At 49.3% G+C, this 23,920-nt stretch overlaps 1 protein-coding gene across 2 annotated transcripts in view; it reads left to right on the forward strand.

Moving 5' to 3' along the window:
- Window positions 1-2,097: 2,097 nt before the first annotated feature.
- ST8SIA2 (ST8 alpha-N-acetyl-neuraminide alpha-2,8-sialyltransferase 2) overlaps window positions 2,098-23,920 on the forward strand; it is a 76,113-nt gene continuing 54,290 nt past the window's right edge. For both annotated transcript variants that reach the window (XM_005560552.5, XM_065548476.2), the window contains exon 1: window positions 2,098-2,379. In XM_005560552.5, the coding sequence (XP_005560609.1) occupies window positions 2,282-2,379 (98 nt within the window). In that variant the 5' untranslated portion in view covers window positions 2,098-2,281. The remainder of the gene's footprint in view (window positions 2,380-23,920) is intronic.

The following is a 23,920-nucleotide window of genomic DNA, read 5'->3' on the forward strand; positions in this document are numbered from 1 at the left end:
CTTGAATGTCTGTCTTCCTTTTGAACAGTGAGCCACTAGAGGGCAGGAAACCCGAGGCGTCTCTCTCCACTTGGTGTCTCTAGTCCCTAGCACAGAGCCTGGTACAAGGTAGGTTAAATATTGCTGCAAGTTGGAGTGAATAGAGGAGCAATTCAAATATTGAGCAGCACACCACGAGCATCCTGTACTTTCCTCTCCCTATTCAGGTATCCCAACCATTCCCTTCAGAAAAACAAGGCAAAATGGTGACAAAAACCACTCCACACCTCCTAAACCACCCTTCCAGCAAGACAAAGGGAAAGATCTTGGCTTTCTGAAAACTTGAAATAAGGAAGGTTAGACCCCGTGCCAGTCACACTGATGGGAAACCCTCCTTTGACATCTCATCCCTGCCTCCAACAGACAGGGAGAGTGACGTCCAACCTTGTTCTCGACATCAGAAAAACCTTACCCCAAGAAAAATACGTGGTATTTTCGAAGTGCTTACTGTAAAAGGAGCAGGGGTGCACTGACTTTGCCAAGGGATGGGAAGGAAATGAAGCGCTGAGGCGGGAATTAGTCCACTCTTCCTCTGGATAAAAGACATCTGCTTCTGGCACTCCTCAAAGGAGGTGATGCAGAGCTCTCCCTTGCCGCTGTGCTGCTTCCCTAATCTGCTCTCCAGGCTGGGTGATGGGAGCTCCTCCTGCAGGGAGAGCCTGTCCTGGCTCCCAGGGTCAACAAGTGCAGTAGCCCCTGGCTTGGAAGCCTCCCTCCTGCTCCTCCGTACACACGAAGAGGCAGAAGTGCTCTGGGCACAAGCGGTGCTTTGGTGGGAAATCAGAAGGCCCTCTTACATCCCCGGGGGCGCCATGAAGGGACTTGGCTGCTGCCAGCTCCTCCCCAAACTCCTCTGAGTGGTCCAGGGAACAAGGCCAACCCGCCCCTCCCATTCACTGGGTTGTGGTTTCCAGCACTTAGGACATTCCATATAGCTTCTCCAACAGGACTCCTCCTCCCCACACTGAAACCCCAAGGACCCTTTCATAAACCAGATGATCATTTCTGGAAAGTTACATTTCTTAATTTCAGGAATTGTTCCAATTAGTGCAAAGAAAATAAAAGGTAATTATCTAATTCCAGTAAAACTTAATGGGTCCCTTCCCATCCCTGGCTAATGGTTGGTGTGAAATGTAATTTGACTTAAACTGTCTAAGGCTGTGAAAGTGTAAAATATTTAGGAAGAGTGGGGGACATTACCCCTTGTGAGAGCCATATTTTTCTAGAAGGCATTTTGATCAAGATAGGACTCCCAGGGTTATTGATTTTGGGGTTATTGAGAGTCCAAGAACTGAGGAGATGAAGGCCACCCGGCGTCAGTACCGCGAGGGCGGAGGGAAGACAGGAGCTAAGTCTCCCACTGGGGTTCTAGCCGAGGGTTCCAGCCAGGATTTCGTGACCTAGGGGCAGCTCGGAGAGCTCTCCGGACCTAGCATCGGGTCTATAAATGGAGACCAAGATAAGCACCTGGAGGGAGTGGTTTCTCGAGAGAGCCTCGCCCACAAACTGTAGTCAGCATCTTCACCGAAGTTGGCCTGTCTTGGATATTTCTTCTCTCCTCCCCTTCCTCCACCTCCCCTCCTAATTCATCAACTGCTGAAACATCTGCCTGGCTGAAACCGCCTTCCCGCCGCGCGCTGGAGGCTGTCCTCAGGTGTTAGTCTTTGTGTTGAGAAAACTTTGCGAGGAGGCGAGGGAGCTGGACAAAGAGCGGGCGAAGGGGGGCGTTTGCCAGCCTGAGGGGTGCGCCGGGCGGTGCGCGCACTTCCCTGGGCTCAGCTCAGTACCCGGTCGTTCGCGGTGGCCAGAGCCCAGCCTCTCTAGGCCAGGAGTGGCAGCCTCCGGCTGCATCCCCGCGCCCTCGGGAGCTGAATAAAGCCAGGCGGGAGAAGCAAAGGCTAGCAGGTCTGGACGCTGGAGTTGGTGGGAGGAGGCGAGCAGAGGCGCGGAGCAAAGCTGTCAAACTGCGCGCGGAGCCGGGCGCGGGGCGGGGGAAGGGAGAGGAGGGAGGGAGGGGCAGGCGGGAGCCGAAAGGGAGCGAGCGGGCTCGCCGCGCCTGAGCAACCCCTGCCTGTCGCTGCCGCTGCCGCTGCCGCTGCCGCCGCCGGCCCGGACTCGCCCCGAGCGCAGGGTATCTGCCCAGCTGCGCGCGGCGCGCGGAGGCTCCGGCGTCCGCCGCTGCGCCCTCCCGCCCCTGCTCCTCGCGCCGGCCCGCGTGGGTCCCGGCGGACGCGAACCCACCATGCAGCTGCAGTTCCGGAGCTGGATGCTGGCCGCGCTCACGCTGCTCGTGGTCTTCCTCATCTTCGCAGACATCTCAGAGATCGAAGAAGAAATCGGGTAAATAGCTGCGCCCAGGCCCGTGCCACGAGACCTGGCGGGATCTCTCCCTCCTTCCCTACTCTCCACCCTCCGACCCTCTTTGTGTGCGCCGCGCCCCCACCCCACTCCGTAGCTCCGCTGGAGAGATAGAGACGGCTTGGCAGAAGGTAGCGGTGACAGGGGCCCGGGACGGTTTGGGGAGAGGAGGGTGGGGGCGCGGCTGCCGTGGGGTGTCCCCGGGCGGGGCTCACGGGAAGCCCCCAGCTGGCCCGCGTCGGGAAGCCGGCTCGCCCACCCTGCCCCCCTGCCTGGCGTGTCCAAGCGCAGTGTCGCCGGGGTCGAGGGAGGGCGCCGGGGAGTGTCTCCGGCGGGCGGAGGGGCCGAGAGTGGAGGGAGGCAGGAGTTTCTTTGTCTCCGGCACGGCCGCTTTCTCGCCTTGGCAAAGTGGGCAGGGGGCGCGCAGGGATCTCTGAGCTGGGGGAGGGGTTCCCGGGCCGGAGCGGAGGGCGGGGGCTCTGCATGGGCTACAGGGAAGCCGAATGTCCCCTGCACACACAGACAGGCACACGCGCCTCCCGCCGGCCCGGGAGCCCGGCGTAGGAGCTGGCACCACTAGAGAAGGGCTCGCATAGCTGGACTGAGACCCCCGCCCTCGCCTGGCTTTGGACGTTCAGCCAAGCCACGGCGACCCCGGCGACCCTGGGTTCCTGCGCGCTCGCAGCGCGGAGACAGAGACATTTCGGGAAAGTCTGTACTGCCGCCCGGTGGGCTTCTGGGCCCTCAAGCGGACGATCTGACCCTTTTTTCTCCCGACCTCGCCAGACGTAGGGCGGGACCGCGAGCCCGGATCCTCCCGGCTCCGGACTTCCTGGAGCGCGCACTTGAGGCGCGGGACGCACCAGCTGTGTGTCCCAGAGGCTGAGACTCGCGTCCCGCCCCGCAGCCTTCGGCTCGTCGGGGCGGGCCGTTCTCCAGAACCTCCAAAGGGCGGTAGACGACAGGTGGGGAGGCACCCAGCATTCTGAGGAGGCCCGAGGAGACCTTCCTGCCCCTGGGTAAGGGGAAGGTGAGGTCTCAGAAAGCGCAGAAGGTCTCTTCCTCTGTGGGATTTGTGCCCTGCCAGGCGCTCTTCTCGAGTCCAGCGCCGCGTGCGCCCCTCCTTTGTCCCATTTGTTACTTCATTTGTTATCTGTGCTAGTTGAGGGTCCGCCACGCTGTCAGTCCCTCAAATGGGAGATGCCAGTGTTGGGCCCAAGCAGGATGCCGAGGCCCCAAGGACCAAAACTTGGGACAAGTGCCGCTTCCTGCTCTCATTTTCTCCCCGCCCCTGCCCTGCTCCCCGCCCTTGCCCATCTCCCGGGAATTCCTTCTGTGAACTCCACTGGGCTTCAGGAGCCCCTCTCCCTGCTTCTGTCTCCTCTCATTCTCGGTTTCCCCAAGAGCTCTGAAAACTTTCACAAATGCTGTGCAGTTAATACACAACGTGCCACCATCTCCCAAGCAAAGATAAACATGCTACTTTTCATAGCTGTTCGCCTCAGAAACGTGGATCGGAAAGGAAATCGGGCAAGACACGTCTTGGGGTAATGGAAGATGCGGTGAGAGGGGCCTTCCTCTGGGCTCTTCGGCTTCTTATTCCTGATGTGGGCACTGCCTGGCCCAGATCACTTGCTGATCTTTGCCCATGTGAGAGGGAAGGCACGGCGCTGCCCATTGTTCTGCTATAAAAACACAAGTGCCGTGGTCATCCAGGCACCCCTAGGTCAACCATTCACTGAATTCTTAGCAAATACCTTCCACATGCTGGGAACTTTTAATTTTTTTTTTCTACTAAAAGCATTCAAATTTCCTTTTATTTATTTATTTATTGTTTAATTTATTTATTATTATTATACTTTAAGTTGTAGGGTACATGTGCATAACGTGCAGGTTTGTTACATATGTATACTTGTGCCATGTTGGTGTGCTGCACCCATCAACTCGTCATTTACATCAGGTATAACTCCCAATGCAATCCCTCCCCCCGCCCCCCTCCCCATGATAGGCCCCGGTGTGTGATGTTCCCCTTCCTGCGTCCAAGTGATCTCATTGTTCAGTTCCCACCTATGAGTGAGAACATGCGGTGTTTGGTTTTCTGTTCTTGTGATAGTTTGCTAAGAATGATGGTTTCCAGCTGCATCCATGTCCCTACAAAGGACACAAACTCATCCTTTTTGATGGCTGCATAGTATTCCATGGTGTATATGTGCCACATTTTCTTAATCCAATCTGTCACTGATGGATATTTGGGTTGATTCCAAGTCTTTGCTATCGTGAATAGTGCTGCAATAAATATTCACAATAGGAACTTTTAATTTTTAAAACGCAATCAGGAGATCACTTTGCACATAATGTTGAACTTTCTTGCCAAATGCACGGTGAAGCCTGCGCTCCCCACATCAGGTTGTTCCCATATATGTACACACCCCTGGGACTTGTTTCACTTGAGGGCTCTCTACTTCTTTTTATCCTGTCTCTGTTGGGCCAATCCTAGGAAACAACTGTCAAACAAGTCTGATGCGTCACCTCCTGTGGCATCTTCCTTCCCTCTCGTCCCAGGCTGACCACTGGCTTGACCAGTCCTGACCAGGCCTGAGACACCCCCTCTCCCAGGCTGATGTAGCTGCCTTAGAACAACACTACACATGCCTTTCGACTGGGACAGGCACTCTAGCCTCACTCACCGTCAGCCCCACACGTGTTTAATCCAGAGGAATGGAGGCATATTTTGGGATTCACCATGGCTGGAGAAGGAAAGACACGGGCAGAGCATGGGAATCCCAACAGCACCTTCTGCCTGCTTACAAGTGAGGGTTTTTTTTGTTTTGTTTTGTTTTGTTTTTTGTTTTGTTTTGTTTTGAGACAGAGTCTCACTCTGTTGCCCAGGCTGGAGTGCAGTGGCGCGATCTTGGCTCACTGCAACCTCTCCCTCCCGGGTTCAAGCAGTTCTCCTGTTTCAGCCTCCCGAGTAGCTGGGATTACAGGCACGTGCCACCACACCAGGCTAATTTTTGTATTTTTATTAGAGATGGGGTTTCACCATGTTGAAAATCTCAGGTGATCTGCCCACCTCAGCCTCCCAAAGTGCTGGGATTACAGGCATGAGCCACCCCTCCCGGCACAAGTGAGGTTTTATCACTAAATTCATTCTTGGAATTACCTCAACTTTGAGCAGCTGGGCTCAGCGCTCAATAAGAGCCTTGGCACAGTGGCCAGTGAGGGGCGTCAAGAGGGCTCCGCCTTCCTCACCATATGTCTTCCTGGAGACCTGGAATCATAGTTAGGAACACGAGTCTGCTGCACCAGCCCAGCCCCTCCATCCCCAACTTGCTCTGGACCTGTGCTAGGGAGGATTACAGATGATCTGCCCGTGTTGGCCCCTGGGAGAAAGCGATGGCTCTGTAAAAGGATGGCTGTTTCTGGGAAGTAATGAACAGTGGGACCCTGTGATCTGTTAGGAAGGAAGGAAAAATAGAAGGAACCGCTTTTGGGGGTAACTTTTTCAAGGATTAGGGAACTTTAAAAAGTGAAAGAAGAAAGTAAATCACATGTGTATTATCTGGAGGAATAAAACTGAGATTTAGTTTTCTGAAGCTCTTGATTCTTTTTTATAAAATGAGGCTTTTAATGTGGTGGTCTCAGAGGTCCTGTCCTGCCTGAAAAATTATGCGCCATGAATTGAGGGGCAGGACTTTCTTTGAGGGGAGTTTTCTGAGACACACATCTCTTTTCCTTAGTGATTATTTTCAAAAGTTCCATTTCTGACTCTCTTGCTCTCATTCAGCTGGAGCTGAATAAGAAAACAAAATGTAGAAAGATAAGTTCTCTACAAAGCACCTAGAGAGTCCTGCCTGATAGCCAAGGAGTGAATTCAAATTCTAAGTCAGAAATTGGGTGGAGCTTTCGTAAAACAGCCCCTGATCAACTCATGCACGCTCCCAAGTTTTAGATCCAATTTGACCAAGTTGTAAGCTAAAATCTTCTGCTTGTTTCTTGGGCTTTAATCTTGATGTAAGTTCCACTAGGGGACTGTGAGGCATCGCTGTCTTGCTCATCATGGTGTCCATGGAACTGGGGACACAAGGCATTCAATAAACATCTGTTGGATGAATATTTTCCTGAGTCTGGCACAATGATGGGCACACACGGCATCCTTGGGCAAAGTTGCAACTCAGAGCTGGCCAGGAACGGTGGCTCATGCCTGTAATCCCAACACTTTGGGAGGCTGAGGCAGGTGGATCACCTGAGGTCAGGAGTTCAAGACCAGACTGGCCAACATGGTGAAACTCCATCTCTACTAAAAATACAAAAATTAGCCAGATGTGGTGGCAGGTGCCTGTAATCCCAGCTACTCGGGAGGCTGAGACAGGAGAATGGCTTAAAACCTGGGAAGTAGAGGTTGCAGTGAGCCGAGATCACGCCACCGCACTCCAGCCTGGGCAACAGAGTGAGACTCCATCTCAAAAAAAGAAAAAAAAAATTAAAAAAAAAAAGAAAGAAACTCACTGAGCCTTGGGACAGGAAGAGAGCATAAGCTCTCCCTGTAGAAACCTTTCCTTTTTATCAATTAGGGTAAATTTGACATTGAGAAGTAACATCACTAATCTGAGATCACAGCCTGGCTGGTTTAGGGCAGGGCAGTCTTGCACAGGTCTCCTCTTTTGTAACCCAATGCACTAATCCTCATACTAGTTCCTCTACTCATAAAGGAATTACAGAAATCTTGTTAAAGAGAAGTTGAGTAACTAGTAATGATAACAATAGCAATTATGACAATGGTGAAGATGATGATCATGGTTAGCATTTACTGAGTGCTTCCTAAGAGTCAAGAGCTATTCCAAGTGCTTTATAGGTGTTAACACATTCCAGCCTCATGGTAATCCAGTGGTCACCTACCAGTGGCACTGTTTGTAGAGCTCTGTGAGCCAGATGCTATGCTAACTGCTTTCAAACATGTTTGCTGGATCCTCACCAGAACCCTCTAAGGTAGGTACCATTTCTATCCCCATTTATTGATGAAGAAACTGAGGCCTGGAGAGGTTGTATACCCTGCTGATAAACTTGTGATAAAGCAGCTGTATGGAAGGCCAAAACCCATGCATGCTCTTGACCATCATGCTAGACTGCCCTGTCCTCTGAGTTATTTTTTTCACCCTGAGCTAATATTAGGGAATACATCTGAAGACTAACTCATCCCTGGTGGTTCTTCCAAAGGCCCAGAGTTTTCCTGAGAGCCTGGTCTGGCCTTAGTAGTTGCTCCATCAGACATTTAGAAAGAGAGAAGGTGAATGAGGAGGACCAGAGGAGGACTCTGAGCACATCTCCCCAAAATGTCCCTCTAGTCCAGCTAAGTTCAGTGCCATGCTGGAGGACAGAATGGCATTAACCCCAGCTTGTTACACAAGGTCACCTGCCATGGGTATGAGCATTCCAGACTCTCAGGTGGAGCCTGGGGCTAAAGTGACAGGAGGAGGGAAAGCTCCTATTCCATTGCAAACCTGATTCTGATGTCAATGGAAGGGGCCTGCCTCGATACTACATACTGTATGTTTGGGCATCTAGGTGTCTGGAGCAGGGGAGATAGTAAAGATGTTTAACAACTGGTACCTCTCCAGCACCAACCTGTTAGAATGGACATCTGACCCATCAGAACTGATGCCATCCAGTACACCACGACCAGGGGTCCTAGTGCACACCAGCCAAACACCAGGCCCTGTCTGGGAAAACACTAGACAAGGAGAGGCTAGCTCTGATCATCAGCCATGATGAGATCTGTGAGCAGGCAGCAACTACTGCCAAGAGCGGAGAGTGAGGTGAGGTGCATCATTTAGTGGATGAGTGCACGTGGATGGGAAAGAAAATGACCTTGAGCAGTCACAGTCCAGGCACTCTATAAGAAGTGCATATGTTTGCTCAAGACAATGCAATTTTTTTTAAAGCCCATTCTTCTCCCTAGTCCTGGTGTAATTCACTGAAATATAAGCATGATTGGAAGATAAAATAGGAGAGAAAGAAGGTCTGGTTTTAACTCACTTGCTCCAAGTCCTTGTTGCCAACTGTTCCAAACATCACATTTAAATTGTAAATAGATATCCATCTTAGAAACCAATTCACCACTCAGTGCCTCTTTCCTCCTGTAAGGCAGGGTTGCTAGGTTTTAAACATGTTTTAGGTTTCACAAATTGGAAATGTTGTAGATTGCAAATTATAAATACTTCTTCGAGAGAGGGGATTCTAGAAAGGCTCTCACTGCTTTTCGCAGGGCATACAAAGCAATGCATCATCTGACCTTTGCCTCTTTCTGTAGCCGGCCTGGGCTGCAGCCATTTTGTATTGCTTACAGGTTCCCCAAAGTGTCCTAGGATTTCATACCTCTGTGCCTTCGTACATCCCGCTCCTGCTCTTTGTCTCACTGCTCTGTCTTCTTCGAGGCTAAGGTCTGGTATCTCCTAGATCCCGTCCCCTCCCGAGACATCTACATTGGTTGCGCCTCCTGTATGCACCCTTAGCACCCCATCATGCAGCACCCCATGGAGATACATTTCACAATTATGTTTTATTTATCCTTTATCCCCAGCCCCTGGTGATACGTACATGATTTAGTAAATGAAGCCCATAAAATATTTTTTGAATGAACAAACTCTGACCAAGGATATGGCAAAAATAAGCATTCAGCCTCTCTGCTCCCAAAAGTACATACTATTCTAACAATTAAACACCCTCCACTTGATCTGGAAGCCCCTGCTTTTCCTATGTATCTAGCATGGAAGTGCAGCCCGGTGAAGAGCACAGTCTGGCTATGACATTATTCACCATTGTGGAATGTTTCGGGCCAATGGAAATAAAAGCCCCTTTCTAATTTGTAAAAACACCCAGTGGTGTTTGCCCCCTGCCAGTTTAGATAAAAACCAAAGATCTAGAGCCCAGATGCCAAGCCTCTGCCGGCTGTTGGTTCTCCAGAGAGCCCTTTCCAGACCTCCACTGCCCACGGTGCTGCTGAGGCTGTCCCCTCCTGCCTGGAAGGACAGCCGGTCCTGTCTACTTTAATCCCCTTCAGGGCTTCCGTAGTGGCGTTGAGAGCAGACCAGGAACGCAGGGCCAGCTGTTTCCTTGCAAGGGCTGGTCCCCAGGTAGGATGCTGGAAGCTGAGTGTTAGAGACGTTGACAGAGTAAGAAATGTGAGGTCAGGTCGGGATGTGTCGTCTCAAAGATTTTCCTTATGAAGCACCTTCTAGTGGTGTTTTTATTTGAAAACACTGGTCAAACCAGCGAATCCTGCTGATGGGTCAAGACTTGGGGCAGCTGTGTGGATCCTAGATGAGGTCAGGAGCCTCATCTCTCTCAGCTGTCTCAAGCAGAAATGAGTTAGAGACAGATGGGAGGACACAGTGAAAACGGCCAGGGGAGGGACAGGAACATGAAAGCCACCAGCTGAGCGAGTCAGGTGGCTGTCTCCTGCCAGGGCGTGGGGACAGGCTCATCTTCCGGAGAGGCGCTGCGGGGTGAGACACTGTCCCCTGTGGCCTACTGGCTGACTGCCCCCGGGCTTGCTCACCATCTCTCCAGAGCTGAGGCTGGTCCTTAAGCGTTGAGATTAGTCACTCTCCTAGGTGGCATCTGGGCTGGTTTTAAATTCTCCCCAGTCTCCTGCAATTCATCACCCGGCTAGGAGGCTGCCCAGTGTCCTGACGGGACCTGTGTGTCCCCGTGTTTTCTCAGCTTTGGCTGTCACTGACTTCGCGACAATGGCCATGAGGGAATGGCTCCAACTGGGGAGAGCAGTGGCCCTGACACGACATGTGTCTATATTACACATCGGCAGTCAAGGTTCCTCCTGACACCTTCGAGAACTTGGGATCCCGATTCACTCCCCTGGGAAATCCAGCATCCCGCCTTGCTGTGTGGGCGTGCCTTTGACTTCCCAAACTGCTTTGCAAGCATGAAGCTCTCAGCTCTGTCACAGGGTTTCCCAGAGCCTTTTTGTTATCATCGGAGGAATGCGGAGGGACTAAGCTCTGCTTCCTGGGCCTTTTTTAAGGTTCAGGGCAACAATTCCTCCTCTCCCTCCTCCAGCTTCTTAGTTGATGGCCGAAGGATGAAAGGACCCCTGGGTCAGTGGTTCCCAAATAGTGAGCCACAGATGAGTGGTGATCTGAAAGGAGACAGGGAAAAAAAAAAAAAAAAAAAGCACAACGTAGCCATGATTATTAATAGTTTCAAGTTGCCAGCTGCCATTGCCTGGAAAGAACTCTTTTATATTCTGAGATGATGTTCCTTTTTCCTTTGGGATACTAAGATGTCCTTTCTTTTATGAAAGGGGTTGATGGTAGCTATGACATTCTCCCTTGGCTGAAAAGGGTGGTAACCTCATGAGTCCCCAACCCCAGTGTTTTGGAAATACTGTGGGTCCTTGAAATCTGATAGTCTAGGGTCTGGATCCACAAGGTACGCTGAAAAGCTCACTTCAGGAAATAGCCTCACTCCTCACATATTTTCTTCCCCATGGAGATGATGCCAGCAGAGAATAATAACAAAGTCATTTTTTGTCTGTGTCTGCTGGGGTCCCAATGATTTTCTAAACACTTTAGTTATCTAAACACCTATAATCCTCCCAACAGTCTGAGGAGGTCTATCTATGTTATTATTATCTCCCTTTTACAGATTAGTGGACTGAGGCCCGGAACAGTCAAATAACACAGCTAGTAAAGTGCAGAGCTGGGATTCAAACCCAGGCTTCAGGGAACAAGGAGAATTCTCCAAAAACGATGTCTTAAATGGCATCCAGTGGGGAAGAGATACGTGCTTGTATTTTCAAGGAATAAGCCTTGGGAACACAAAGGTCTGTGGGAATGAGAACCCTGGGATGTAGTGATACTGAAGGAACCTTAGGGGACAGCATGCTGGAGCCCAGGCCATAATGGGACATGGCAGCCAAAAAGATCAATACAATTTAGGGTTGCCAGCTCCAAAACACCTTAATGCGGAATGAGGGCCAGAGGCACACTGCTCTGCCTCTGCCTCTGCCTCCCCTCTTTTCCTCTCCTCTCACACCCGCTTCCCCCCACGGAATCTCATCAGAATGGCTCCAGAGCATGGCATTTGTTTGACCATCTCATTACCAGAGAGAGAGAGAGAGACACTGAGAGAGAAGAGAAAAACAACACAAATGATTAAGGCCTGGAGAAATTTTCTTCTAGGGGAAAACAGAAGGGTTGGTGCTGTCAGCTTTCCCAGGTCAGTGGAGCCTGACAAGGAAGGGAGGGAGGGAAGGAGTGAGGGAGGGAGCCCTTCGGGGAGGGGCCAGGTTCATGCAAGGAGGTAGCACATCCCAGGGAGCCCCCTTTCCTACGGTAACCGCATTCTGCTGAGAACTCACATGGATCACCTCACTCAACCTTCCCAAGCACCCTGTTAGCCCATTTGCAGATGAGGAAATGGAGACTCAGAGAGGTCTTGGGACTTGCTAAGGTCACACAGCTAGTTAACATGGAGCTGGGATTCCACCCAGGTTTGCCTGACTCCATGGTCCATCTGGTCTTAGCCACTTTTTTATACTGCGGTTACTTGGCTGCTCGCCCCCATTCCTCATGCCTCCTGCCCTGGGCCTCCTACACTTTGTTCCTTTTTCTGTACCATGCAGAGAGTTTGCACAGAGATGCTGGAAACTTTTGAGACAGTAGAATAGACTCATCATTGTCAGATAACTTCGCAAACACAATGGCATCTGTCACCATTGGGCACCACACTTCAGCGGAGGCTGTGGAAGAGGCAGACATACCTGGACTCTACCCAGAGAGGTGTGAGCACTTGTTATTGAGCTTCGCCAGTTCTAATTTTGAAAACCGGCTGCACGTGGAGGAGCGATACCCAGGGTTAATTCACACCTTCTTGGTAAATGCCAGAGTAGCTTAAATAATGAAGGCGGGAGGCATATGATGTCTGGAGAAAGTGAATTAGTAAATTGATAGGGCAGGTGACTTTAGTTCGCTATTTTCCTGTAAGCAGTAAAGGCCCTCCCTCTGTATCTCTTGAGGTTCCCACAGTTTGGGATTTGACTTTAGGTGGACTCAGGATGATGCCCAAATTATACGCTAATCAAAACATTTAGTTCCCAGGAGAAGCAAAGAGAAGGGCAAGAGAGAAACTCCCCGTGGTGTCCTGTCTTGGCCCGGGCAGGGAACCTCTTAGGCCAGCTGGACACAAAGGCAGCAACGTGCTGACAGATGGCATCCCAAAGAAAGAGCCGTGATGGCCCAGCCTTGGTGGTAAAGCCAGTTAGGGCTCCACGGGCCCTCCCCCAACCTGCCAAAACTGCCCACGATAGCTCTAACCTCCAGCAGAATGCCAGAATGACTCACGCATTCATCATACATCTCTCCCTGCCACCAACCGGGGGCTTTACTTTTATCTGTAAGGACTGACAAGTTCTTGCCAGAGCTGGATTCATGGCATATGATTCAGGACATTGGGCCATACCTTTGGAGAAACTGAGAGCTACTCTTGGAAGATTAAGGCTCTAGTCTTCAGTGGAACACTCATTACCTGTGTGACTTCAGGCAAGTGACCTCACCTTTCTGAGTCTCAGTTTCCTAATCTGTATAATGGGGTTAATAATACCCAACTTCCAGTGTTCTGAGGATTAAATAAAACACAAATGGTGGGAATGTAAAATGGTACAGCTGCTATGGAAAACAGCATGACAGTTCCTCAAAATATTTAACATAGAATTACCATGTGATCCAACAATTCCACTTCTGGGTATATATTCAAAAGAATTGAAAGCAGGGGCCAGGTGTGGTGCTCATGCCTGTAATCCCAACACTTTGGAAGGCCGAGGTGGGTGAATCACCTGAAGTCAGGAGTTTGAGACCAGCCTGACCAACGTGGTGAAATCCTGTCTTTACTAAAAATACAAAAAAAAAAAAAAAAAAAAAAAAGCCAGGTGTCGTGCTGCATGCCTGTAGTCCAGCTACTCAGAGGCTGAGACAGGAGAATCGCTTGAACCCGGGACGCAGAGGTTGCAGTGAGCCTAGATCACACCACTGCACTCCAGCCTGGGCAACAGAGCAAGACTCCATCTCAAAAAAAAAAAAAGAAATTGAAAACAGGGACTTAAACAGGTATTTGTACACCCATGTTCATAGTAACCTTATTCACCGTAGCTAAAAGGTGGAAGCACCCAGGTGTCCATCAATGAGTAAACGGATAAACAAAATATGGTAGATGCTGGGCATGGTGGCTCACACCTGTAATCCCAGCTCTTGGGGAGGCAGAGGCGGGAGGATATCTTGAGCCCAGGAGTTTGGAGCTGCCTGGGCAATATAGCGAGACCCTGTTCTTAAAAATTAAAAAAAAAAAGCTATATACATCCAATGGAATATTATTTAGTCTTAAAAAGGAAGGACATTCTGACACAAACTATATGATGGGCAAACCTTGAGAACATTATGCTAAGTGGAATAAGCCAGCAGTCAAAGGACAAATACTGTATGGTTCCACTTATATGAGGCATCTAGAGTGGTCACATTGATCGAGACAGAAAGTAGAATGACAGTTGCCAGGATCTGGGGAAGGGGAATTTGTTTAATGGGTATAAAGTTTCAGTTTTGAAAGATGAAAAGAGTTTAGCAGACGGATGGTAATGATAGCTGCAGAATAATATAAATGTCTTAATGCCACCGAACCGTACACTTAAAAATAGTTAAGATGGTAAATTGTATGTTATGTGTATTTTACCACAATTGAAACACACACAAGCACAAGCAGCCAGAACAGTGCCTGGCAGGTGCTCAGGACACACTGACTTACTTTAAGAGCACAGTTGTGATTTTAAACAAAGCAGCATCAATGTGGGTATTATTTAATTTTTAAAATAATACGGTGCTGAAAAGCAGATACAGAGGAAATGGAGGGAGTAAAGGGGGGAGGTGTGGCTATAGACACAGAATTAGAAAAATACAAATCATTACTTTGTTGTATATTTAGACACACAAGCTGGAGGCGGCCCACATCCCCAACATCTGGGATTTAGGATTGTGGAAAGTGCAGGCATACTTTTACGTGGCCACTCTGAATTCTTGTTGGCTGGCCTGCCCATGTAAGTTTAGTGGAGGGGCCCATAAGGTTTTGCCAAAACTAAGTTGCAAGGAGGGCTCAGAGTGATGGGGGAGGGAGGCCAAGACAGTCCAGAGCCCCCTCCCTCCCAGACGCAGCTTTGGGAAGTCTCTTTCTTTATCACTTGCCTAGGGGTGGCCTCTAAACTGTTTTTGGCTCAAGGGTGAACCTGAAAAGAAATGAGTCCAAGATACCGATCCCAAGATTTGGCTCCTGCTGAGCTGGGAAGAGGTAGGGCACAGCTGTCTCTTCCCTTTTAGGCTCAAGCCGCACAATCTCTATAATACCGCAGGAAGGAGCAAGTGAGGTGGATTCCAGGAGGCTTGAGATGCCAAAGCCAATTCTCAGACTTGAGAGAGCATCACAGTCACCTCAAGGACTTGTTGAAAACAGAACGCTGGACACCTCCTGGAGTTTCTGTTTCCACAGGCCTGGGGCAGGGCCTGAGAATTTGCATCTTTAACAGGTTCCAGGCGATCCTGACAGTGCTGGCCCATTTCAGGATCACACCTTGAGAACCACTGGGCTAGAGCCTTGTCACTCGGTGTGGTCCTCAGACCAGCAACATGGACATCATCTGGATGTTTGGTAGAAATGTAGTGTCTCAGGCCCTACTCCAGACCCTAGACCTGCGGAATCTGAATCTGCTCAGTAACAAGCTCCCAGGTGAAATGTATGCACACTCTGCTGGGGGAATGATTGGTTTCCCAGCCTTCTACAGAGCCTCTGCCCTAAGCAGTGACCTTGGCCCATCACACCAGGGGTAGCCTGTCAGTGTGGCTCCACTGCCCATCACAGAGTCAGCCTAGAGTGACCTCCAAATGGATATCAGAAAAATGAATAATGATTCTTGGCCAGGCACAGTGGCTCGTGCCTGTAATCCCAGAACTTTGGGAGGCAGAGGTGAGTAGATCACTTGAGCCCAGCAGTTCAAGACCAGTCTGGGCAACATGGCGAAACCCCATCTCTACAAAAATACAAAAATTAGCTGGGCGTGGTGGTGTGTGCCTGTAATCTCAGCTACTCAGGAGGCTGAAGCAGGTGGTGTGTGCCTGTAATCTCAGCTACTCAGATCACTTGAACCCAGGAGGCAGAGGTTGCAGTGAGTCGAGATGTCACCATTGCACTCCAGCCTGGGCATCAAGAATGAAACCCTATCTCAAAAAAAAAAAAAAAAAAAAACTACAAATAAAAATGAATAATGATTCTTACTACAGCCACTCGTTGGATTCCTGAGTGTATGCCCTGAGCTTTTTATACATTGTTTCACACATTTATTATAAAACCCCTTCAAAACCCATTTTATGGACAAGTGAACTGAGACTCGGATAGAGTGACTGCTTAGGAAACAGAAAAAGAACTTAAACTATTTGGCAATCTAGCTGGCTCTGTTCCTAGATGCCAGGGGTTTAGCCTTTAGCCATTAGCCTACTTCTCTTCCTGTGTCCTCCCAAATGAGGCCCAAGGTGTAAGATGAGGAGAGCAGAAATCTCAACCAAGGGTTGAAGTGATTTATTACATGAGTCCAAGGAGGATACAGTGTGTCCAGAAACAAGCTTGACCTGGTGCTGGAGCACTTGAAGGAAATTTCTAGAGAAGCTGGACAGCAAAGCGCTCATCAGCTGTGTCATTAAGCCCTCTAATGAGCTTGGCTAGGATGTGATCATTCACACAGCACAGGGCCCCACTTCACAGTTGGCGTACGTAGTCACAGTTCCCTAGAGTTCTGGGGGTTCCTGAGTGGATCTGGTGGCCTGCCCAGCCTGCAGTCCAATTCCAAACTCCACTCTCAGTTATAAAAAGCAGGGGAATGGAGAGGGGAGGCCTCTAGGGGTGACGGAAGGCAAGTCTAGGGGAGCCTTTTAAAACCAATCTGCTCTTCCAGATAAAGAAAGCCTCCAAGCAGGCTGGAAGCCAAGAATTTAACTGTATTTATTTTTGCTATTACCTTCTATTTAGGGCAAGGGATATTGGTATTCTATTTATGGTAGTAGTATAAAGATTCCTTTTGTGATAAATTCATTTAAGTTTTTAAGTGAGTCAATTTAAAGGAAAGTATTAAGTCAATAATGTCTAGTTAGCAAAACGCATGAAGGTAGACCCGGAAAATGTTTGAAGATTATGCAATGACGTCCCAGCCTTTCTTCTTCCCCATAGTCATTATCTGCCCTGGATGGCAGCAAACTCGTGACAACTCCTTGCAGAACTTCTCTCCAGAGTGAGTGAGTTAATCCTTCAGAAAGTACCTACTTACGGAAGCCATTTATAACAGTGTCTGGAAACGGCCCAACACACAACAAAAGAATCCTTGAATAAAACAGCCTTATGAATGATTGAAACAGTGTACACCAACCCTCCTCCAAGAGACCTTGGTGGTCCCACCAAGAGGAGAGGATGCCTTAGGCCCAAGAAGACCTATCACCCCTGCAACACCACTAGATTAGACCCTCATCTCACCGTCCTCTGAAGCTCCCTGCCTCTCTCTGGCACATCTCCCCACACCATGTTTGTTGCATGGTTTCTTTCCTGCTTGTTAGCTTGTAGCTCCTTGAAGGCTAGGACTGTTTCAGATGTGTGCCCCGTTGTACTTCCAGCTCCTGCTACAGTGCCTGGTAGAGAGTAGGTGCTCTTTTGGAGAAAGAAGGGAAGGAAGGAGGGAAGGGATGAAGGAGAGGGAGTAAGTTCCTTGAGGGAGGCTGAGATAGGCCCCAGTTACTGATATTCTGGGATCACTTACATATTTCTCTCTGTGGCCAAAAGAGAAAAAAATGTGGTAGGGTCTATATTAGCTCCCTGTGCAATTGTCTGATTTGAAATTCACTGAGTTCCATATTTATTTATTTATTTATTTATTTATTTATTTATTTATTTATTGAGATGGAGTCTCGCTCTGTCACCCAGCCTGGAGTGCAGGGGCGCGATCTCAGCTTACTGCAACCTCCACCTCCTGGGTTCAAGCGATTCTCCTGCCTCAGCCTCCTGAATAGCTGGGATTACAGGTGTGCGCCACTGTGCCCAGCTAATTTTTTTATTTTTGGTAGACATGGAGTTTCACCACGTTGGTCAGGCTGGTCTTGAATTCTTGACCTCGTGATCTGCCCGCCCTGGCCTCCCAAAGTGTTGGAATTACAGGCATTTCATTTTTGCCCCTCATTTCATGAAGAAAGACCAGCCCACAGTTTAAGTAAGTATTCCTAACAGGCTAATCCACAGTTCTATATGGGCTCTGAGGTCTTGTGCACAGAAGCCATAGGATTGGAGGGATGTGTCCAGAATTGGGAATCAGGTGAGCTGGCTCCAGGCAGGCTGAGATCAAGCTGATAACAAGGAGATTAATAAGGGCCTGCAACCTCCTCAGTCTTGTATTAGGGAGGAGGGTTTTCAAATCAATGCTGGTCTGGCTGGCTTAATCGTACCTAATCTTACCTTTTGAAGCTCATGCGTTTGGGAGTTGAGATCAATTGAGATAAAATAAAGTAAAATGTGTTGACTTTGGGATTTTTAGCCTTCATCAGAGTCCCATTGTGTGGTGTTGTTTTTATTTTCTGTCTTGGAAATAGGCAGAGATTAGCTGCTGGAGAGGGTTGTTCTGTCTGGACTAGGTGGTCTGTTTACTTTTGTTCTGCTTTTTTCCATTTTCCACTCGATGATTCTTCATGAGGGAAAGGCCCATTTCTTTCCTGTTCATCTCTATATAGTCAGTGCATGATACCTGGCAAATGCTCAGTAACTATTTCTCAAATGCAGCATTGCAGCGTCACCAGCGCAGACTGTGTGCCGTGAGCCACCCTGCTGGAAAAGCCAATCTTCTCCTGATTAGGTGCAAAAACAGCAGCCTTATAAGGCACTCACAGTGCCCCTGGAGAAAGGCATCAGGACGGGCTCCTGGTGCTTGGTTTCTGTGACGGTTACCATGAGCTTTGTGCAGTCATTGCAAACTGTGTTTGAGCAAAATGCATCCAATCCATTTTACAGGTGCTTCCAAGCCCTGTGCTGGGTGCTGACAACTGAAAAGATGAGTACAGCATAGGGAAGGTGCTCATGAGCCTGTGATCTGGTGGGGGAGCGAGTTGTTCTATGATGATGAGGAATGTGTCTGGAGGTAAGAGTTTGGGTGTCTGGGCTTTGGTTGTGGATTTGCCACCACCAGGCCATTGCCCTAAGGGCCGGCCCTAACCTCTTTGGGCCTCAGTTTTCCCATTTATAAAAAGTGGACTCAATGAACCCACAGGTCTTCACTTGCTCTAGAGCAACAAAACTGGACAGCTGCCTCAAGGCGTTTTCCTGTGGAGTGGAGTTCAGCCTCACTGGAAATAGCAAATCCATTTGCTGCTATGCCTCTAAATTCCTTGCCCTGAAATTTTAGAGCAGGGCAATAAATAGGTGTTGGTCTATTTTCACCTACCACCTGCTCTACATTAAAAAGAAAAGAAAGCTGCTATATGGCAAGAGGAAGACAAGCTAATATACTGGGTATCTACTGTTTGCCAGGCACTGCATTTGACATTTTCACATCTCAATGGCATGTCCTGATAAACTTGCAGGACGGGGAGTAATAGCATCATCATTGCTGCACCCCTCAGTTCCACTTAGAGGACAATTGCATCACAGCAGGATTGGTGTTCCTGTCAAATGATGTCCTGTATACCATTTTAGAAAAGCACATGAGTGCATGTAACGGGATGTAGAAAAGCTCTTTTCAAGCATAGTTAAATGTGGTGATTTTGGAAGTCTTTTTCACTTACCTATCAGGAAAATTCATTATCACCAACAAACATCTTATGAGTGTAGTATATCAGCCTAAATGCCATCCCTGACCTCCCATGGTGAGCTCTGACAGGTAATAAAAACAAAAATAACAATAGCGTGCTCATAGTACTGATGATTCATACCGTAGGAGCTCCAAAGCGGGGGTTCCCCACCAAGGACTGGGAATGAGAGAAGGCAGGATTTGGGGCCTTGAAGGAAGGGCCCAAGGACTTGAGCTGGGAAAAGAATGACATTGGTGACCTAGATGGAGAGAATGGCCAGAACCAAGGAAGTTTCCCGTGTACAAGGAGGAGCCGTTCTCACGTTTGTGATGTGGCTGCCACAGACTCTGGCAGTGCCTAGAGGTGGAGGAAAGTGGGGGAGGACGGAGGGCTTGGAGCCAGGCTGTCAAGGGCCGAAGAACTCAGACTTGATTCTTTGAGGGTTTCTTTGGTTCAACATGGGGCCCAGAGACCTCTGAAGAATCTGTGATGGGGTTCAGGAGATCCACGAACCCCCTGAAATTGTAGGCATTTTTCTGAGTAGATGGTTCAGACATTTCGAAGGATTCCCAAAGGGACCCACAAAAGCTAAGAGGAGCCACTGTGGACAGTTGGGGTCCTTGAAGTGCTTTGACCAAAGGTACGTGCAGACGATGCGTCAGTTGCTTGGAGGGGGCAGGTGCCGGGAAGACCACCCAGGGGAGTAGCATTGAGGGCTGGGCTGGGGTGTTGAAAAGGAAGAGGGACTTAGGAAGCCATGATTATGAAGAAGACATGACAGCTCTCCAACACTCTCGGGACAGTCAGTAATGCTGTGTGAACAACTGAGCCCACTGTGGGTGCAGGACATCAGAGGGGAAGCTGTGTGTTATGGTCCTGTAGTGAGTTTGGTTTTAAACATGATGATTTTAAGAGGCCAAGTTTATCTATGTGGAAGTGAAGAAATTTAAAAATTATGAAGCCACCACTTGCAGGAGCAACTAGGGGATGAGAGAGCAGCAGAACCACTCCTCTTTCATTCTATAGGTACAGCCACTGAGGCCCTGAAACAGGAAGTGACTTCTCCACAGTCAACTCGATGGTGGGCAGCTGGGGACCAATTCGTAAGAGAGTAACAGGAGAAGTTAGGCTGGAGGTGGAGATCTTAAGCCATGTGGGGGAGATGGCAATTGAAACTCTTAGTGTAGATAAAATCTCTAAAGTAGAAAAGACCCCAGGATTAAGCTTGGGTCTTTGCTCTGATTTTGAGAATTGGAAACAGAAAACCAAGGTAGCAAAGGCCATGCAGAAGGGCAGTGAGAGAAGTACGAGACAACCAAGAGGAAGAAGCAAGGCAAGACAGGCAGGTGCTCCTGGCAGGAGGGTCCTTACAGAGGAGGGCCTCAGGCCAGGTTGTCAGCAGATCCCCAGTGGCATTTGAGAGACCTCCTTTCTTGGAATTGTGGGGTGAAGCGAGATTCCAAAGAGAGGTCCCTGATAAAGGGGCCAGTGAGGGCAGACTGGCCTTGTCAGAGGTGTGAAAAGGAAGTAGAAGCAGGCGAGGGGTGGAGGCAGGCAGGAGAAGAATGTTTTACAAATAAAATAGTTCATCTGTAAAAATAAAGAAATGAGAGGAGGGAAGGAAAGGGGGAGAGGTTCAATGATACGGTCACAGTCAGGTGAAAATGAGACCAAATGGCAGAAGTAGGGAGGGGAAGAGGAGGGATGAAGGTTCAGAGACCATCTGCCGGGGTGAGCAGGGCCTGGAAACATGGTGAATTTTAAAGGGAAGATTCTCTAACCCATTAGGCTCTTCTTGCCTTTCAATCTGTGGCTCATGCAGACCTCTCTGCCTGATATTCTTCCCACAGCCCTTTGCAAGGCTGGCTCCCTGTCTTCCTTCAGAGTTCTGACAAATGCCATCTCTTGGAACAGCCCTTCCTGTCCGCTCTCAAGTATCCATGCAGTCTGGTATCCACCACCACTTGCCTCTGTGTTTTTGGTTTGTTTGTTTGGTTGGTTGGTTGGTTGGTTGGTTTTGAGACAGGGTCTTGCTCTGTCTCCCAGGCTGGAGTGCAGTGGTGTGATCTTGGCTCACTGCAACCACTGCCTCCCAGGTTCAAGCAAGTCTCATGCCTCAGCCTCCCAAGCAGCTGGGATTACAGGCGTATGCCACCACACCCAGCTAATTTTTTGTATTTTTAGTAGGAACGGGGTTTCACCGTGTCAGTCAGGCTAGTCTTGAACTCTTGGCCTCAAGTGATTCGCCCGCCTTGGCCTCCCAAAGTGCTGGCATTACAGGTGTGAGCCACCACACCCAGCCCTTGCCTCTGTTTCTTAGCATTGCCCAGTAATGGGTAGGTGTTTATAGCTCTGTTCCTTTGCTGTCTGGTGTGGGGTGGGTGGGGGGCAGGGGAGGCAGTGAGTGTGTGTTTGTTTCATGTCCCCAAATTTCTGTTTTAAGCACCTTCAAACTGGAGACTATCTGTCTCCATTCCCACTGTGACCCCAGAGCCCCGCTCACTGCCTGTTGCAGAGTAGGTGCTCCGTAATGCTCAATAAAGAAAGGCATGTTAATTGAAACAAAAAGAAGGGAAGGTAGAACTCAGCCATAACCTATCCTCCTCTCAAAAAACTTTTAATCAGAACAATAATTACATTAAAATGAAAATAGCATCTGCCAGCTGTTGATATGTTTTCATTACCTCTTTTACTCTTCACAGTTCACCCTTTTGAAGGAGTGAGGAAACTCAATCTTGGATATTCTGTGTGGAGAATATGTGATTAAGGTGGAGCTAGGGACCACACTGAAGCCTGTGTTCTCATTTGCCACCTCATTTTATTTTTATAGTATTGTATCAAAGAGGCATGTTTGTCAAGAAAACAGGGAGGCCATATCCCGTTTCCCTCCTCCTCTTGGCCAGGGGGTGGGTAGTTTCTGTGCATCCTCACTGCACACTTACTGAAGTACTGCCCTGTTCCAGATGTGCCCCAGGAAGCCCTTTGTGTGCCAGGGTGCTTCACACATGCATGTAATCTGCCCAGGACAAAAGGGTTAAATCTGTCCACTTGTCCGGCCCCTGTGGTCATGTTGAGAAGTCAGCAGGGAAGAATACTCTCTGCCTTTGGATTCTTCTAATCCCTAGAGAACAGCAGACAATGCCCTTTCACTCCGGCCTTCTTTCCTGAAGTTTTCTATAAGAAATTGATGGCAGGAGTGTGGGGAGAGGGTGAGGCTCTGAGGCAGCCCTGAATGTGACGCCCTCAATGACACCTTCGGCCATTGCCCTCAGGGCACCATCTACAGCCACCAGCCCAGACCCTGGGGGCTAATAGGCTGTGACTTTCATGCCCCCTCCAGGCCCAGCCCAAAGTGACAGTCTGTGCTGGCACTCAGGGCAACGGGAAAAGCAAAGGAGGGAAGGACCCATTGATTCTTCTTTGTACCTCTCTTCTATGGGTGTTCAGAACAGAAGCCAGCCTCCCTGCCTTCTGCACAGCCTGAATGTCCTGATGGAATTTGCTGGAAATATTAAAAGCAAAGGGCCAGAACTGCCAAGAAGGAAGACATAGGAATAAAATCACAGGGGACAACCCAGGTCCCTGCACACGCTCCCCTTGCCCTGACCTGGCTTCGTACCTCTGCCTCTCGGATCTGGCTGGGTGAAGCTCTGGCGTCTGTCTGGAGTCAGGTGTAGTGACCCAGGTACATTGGCTGCCTGGCCCTGTCCTCTGGCTTCCCTTGTCAGTTTGTTCCTGTGACACTACATTCCAGTTTTGACTCAGCTCAGGTTCTGATAAGCCCCCACCCCAACCTCAACTTTGTACCTACTTCCCAATTTGGAGACAATCTGTCAGACAGAGCTGTATTCAAATTCCACCTAGAGCTCCCTCCTCACTGTCAATCTTGGCATATGATGCTTAACATCTCTAAGTAAATTGGAGGAAGAAAAATGCCCAATTCATAGGGTTGGGACGCGGATGAAAGGAGTAAATCCACAGCAGGGACTGCCATGTGGCAAGGGCCCAGGCAGCATTAACTCTGGTAATAATTATTGTTCTCAACATCCATCCATCCGAGCAAGGTTCTTCTCATGTTTGCATCCAGACACCTGATTCTAGCATCAAGCTGGTCACATCCCTGGGGCCACCATCCTCTCTATGACATCACCCACCACAAGCTATTGTGGCATTAGTTGGATGCAGCCATTTCCCATGCCCTAAATCAACATGGCTGGAGTTAATTTCTTCCACCCTGAACCCATCTTTGGGCTTTCCCCAAGCCAATCAGGAAGTGGCTCACAGGGAGGACCCAAGAAGCAGAACCTCTCCTCCACCCCCTTTCCTCCCCAGAGCCCTGGGCTCCTAAAAGTTCTTGGGCTGGGAAAGGTGGGGACAGACGTCACGGCTGATGCCAGAAGACACCTGGGACTATTACTCTTCCAGAGGCCAGGGCTGGCTTCCTCTTCCTATTCTATCTGTTGGTCATCAGCAAGCTCAAGAAGCAGCCTCATCAAGCATCTTAGGAAGCATGTAGCTCCTGAATTTCCTTCTCCTAAGCATTTGTTTCTGAACATCACAGAGGGAAAAGGACCATGCCCCTAGGTGTTCCTCCTCCTGCTTCTGCTTGATTTTATCAATAAGCATCTGGTCAGCTGAGACTGAGAAAGGGCAAG

The sequence above is a fragment of the Macaca fascicularis genome, chromosome 7 (genome assembly GCF_037993035.2).
Source record: "Macaca fascicularis isolate 582-1 chromosome 7, T2T-MFA8v1.1".
NCBI lineage: Eukaryota > Metazoa > Chordata > Mammalia > Primates > Cercopithecidae > Macaca > Macaca fascicularis.